Source organism: Pseudopipra pipra, chromosome W (assembly GCF_036250125.1).
Source record: "Pseudopipra pipra isolate bDixPip1 chromosome W, bDixPip1.hap1, whole genome shotgun sequence".
Lineage (NCBI taxonomy): Eukaryota > Metazoa > Chordata > Aves > Passeriformes > Pipridae > Pseudopipra > Pseudopipra pipra.
Genome location: NC_087580.1, coordinates 34,330,040 through 34,332,204, shown reverse-complemented (window position 1 = coordinate 34,332,204; position 2,165 = coordinate 34,330,040). Strand labels below are relative to the sequence as shown.

At 48.7% G+C, this 2,165-nt stretch overlaps 1 protein-coding gene across 1 annotated transcript; it reads left to right on the top strand.

Moving 5' to 3' along the window:
- The first annotated feature begins 283 nt into the window (after nucleotides 1-283).
- LOC135405577 (BTB/POZ domain-containing protein KCTD9-like) lies at nucleotides 284-1,601 on the top strand. The gene is made up of 3 exons (XM_064640284.1): nucleotides 284-549; nucleotides 805-938; nucleotides 1,132-1,601. Exons 1-3 carry the CDS (start codon nucleotides 351-353, stop codon nucleotides 1,246-1,248), a joined length of 450 nt encoding a protein of 149 aa, XP_064496354.1. The 5' UTR covers nucleotides 284-350; the 3' UTR covers nucleotides 1,249-1,601.
- The last annotated feature ends 564 nt before the right edge of the window (nucleotides 1,602-2,165 follow it).

The window sequence follows — 2,165 nt, the reverse complement described above, 5'->3', positions numbered from 1 at the left end:
GGCTACTGGATAGGCCAGCAGATATTCCCTAGGGATCACTGCCACGCTAAACCCATGTTAGATTCTGTATCCAATGGAACACACTGCAGGGGTGCTGCATCAACTTCAAGGTGGCCAATCTGAGCCGCTGCAATCTGGCCCGTGCCAACCTGTACTGTGCCAACCTGGAGAGGGCTGACCTGTCAGGGTCTGTGCTGGATGGAAGAGCTGCTGCAGCTTGGGAGGGCTGGGCTTGTGTTAACAGAGAGGAACTGGAACAAACAGAGCAGTGTAAAACATCGAGTTCTTAAATATATTCTAGAGTTGTTCTGGTTCCCAAAGCTTTCACACCTCCTCACACTAATGATTTAATGGGATTTACTCCCAAAGCAGAAATTAAAAGTGTCTTCTTGATTGTCTTTGGTGTTGTTCTTCCAGCTCTCAGTGACTCCTGTCTGTGCCAGTGTGCCAACCTGCCAGGGGTGAAGATGCTGCGCTCCAACGCAGAGGGAGCGTCCCTGAAAGGCTGCAACTCTGAGGACCCATCAGGCCTTCAAGCTAATCTGGAAGGTGAGAAGCTTTTGCCTTGTCAATCTGTGCCAAGTGAAGCCTGTGTTTGTACATTTCTATGGCCCAGAAAAGGTCCAGCTGTGCTTTGTCCAACCCTGAGAAGGGCCCACAAGGGCTGCACTGAGTCTGTGACCATCTCAGCCCCAAATCCCCTTGTCCTCCTCCAATTCACACAGCTCTGAGGCAGCACCAGTGTGGAGCTGCTGTGTTTCTGACTGGTTTTCCTCACAGAACCCCTTTCTGTGTGTGTTCCAGGTGCCACCCTGAAAGGAGTGGCCATGGAGGGCAGTCAGATGACTGGAATTAACCTCCGAGTTGCAACGCTGAGAAACACCAAACTAAAGAACTGTAACCTCAGGGGAGCAACGTTGGCAGGAACTGATTTGGAAGTGAGTTGGGATTCGTTTTCCATCCTATTCCTTTCTATCCTCTAGTCAGCTGGTAATTTGGGGGATTGCTGGCTTTTGGTTGACCTCTCCAGCTTCAGAGTACAATGGAGTTCAGGTAAATGGACTTCAAGTAAAGCTTTGAACAGAGTTCTGGGTGCATTTCACTGACACTTCTTTTTCTTTTCCCCTTCAGAATTGTGACCTATCAGGTTGTGACCTCCAGGAAGCCAATTTGAGGGGCTCTGATGTGAAAGGAGCCATCTCTGAAGAGATGCTGACCCCCCTGCACATGTCCCAGAGCGTCAGATAGGGAAGAGAAGACGTCGAAGAGGAAGGAATCCAAACATTTCTTGTGACTTTCTTCACCTCCTCCCCTTCCTGAGTTAGAAGGAATGGTTATTAGACAACTTCCATTTGCAGTAGTGCCTTAGTAGACTCTTTCTGATCACTTTTGGGGAGGGAATTTTTGTTTCAGAGGTGGAAAGAGAGAATTTCTCCCGGTGTGAAGAGAGTGAGGAAGTGGGCTGGTGGTGAAACCAGAAAGTGGGGCTGGTTTGGGGGGGAGGGTTCAAGACTTTCATTGTTTAGCATTGCCTGACTTTGGAATGCATTTTAATTTCTAAAGCACAATATATGCAATTCTATTTGTTAAGTCTGTAGCTGCAATATGATAGAAAATGTTATTGCTGTATAGTAGCAAAGAAAGTTGAGGTTTACAGGTAGACAAGTGTATTCACAGTCAATGTCTTCATTCCTGTAGGGTGTTAATGCCAGAGGTGGTCACACAGTGCCCACAGGATGTGTTCAGGTCTCTGCTGGGGTGGAAACAGTGGGGAACTGTCCTCAGAGGTCCTAAATTGCTGTGGAGTAGCTGGAGTGTAGGTTTAGAGCAGCTTTATCCCCTCAAATGTGCAGAGGAAGCTGCTGCCCCTGCAGGGACCTCCCCAGAGCCCGGATTGAGTTCCCCCTGGAAGATCCCTGGGCAGAAATGGGCTGTCTTAGTTAATGCTCTCCAAAGGAGTGTGAAATTGCACTCTCAATCCCAGCTGGGAAGAAAAATTCCTCTGCTTCCACATGTCCTGACCACTCCAGACTGGAGTTCCTGTAGCTTTTTCCTTCTTTGTTGGGAATTCAATGGACAGAGGAAAACACAGAAGTGTCCCCAAAGCAGAGAGAAGCTCTGGGGCCACAGCACCTGATCCCCCCTCTTCTCATCCCTTCAGGACA

Bases quoted from the DNA above. Each gene is read 5' to 3' on its own strand.
- LOC135405577 (XM_064640284.1), top strand. From the start codon at position 351: ATGGGATTTACTCCCAAAGCAGAAATTAAAAGTGTCTTCTTGATTGTC. The intron at 550-804 runs GTGAGAAGCTTT...TGTGTGTTCCAG, and splicing joins CCTTCAAGCTAATCTGGAAG to GTGCCACCCTGAAAGGAGTG. The intron at 939-1,131 runs GTGAGTTGGGAT...TTTCCCCTTCAG, and splicing joins TGGCAGGAACTGATTTGGAA to AATTGTGACCTATCAGGTTG.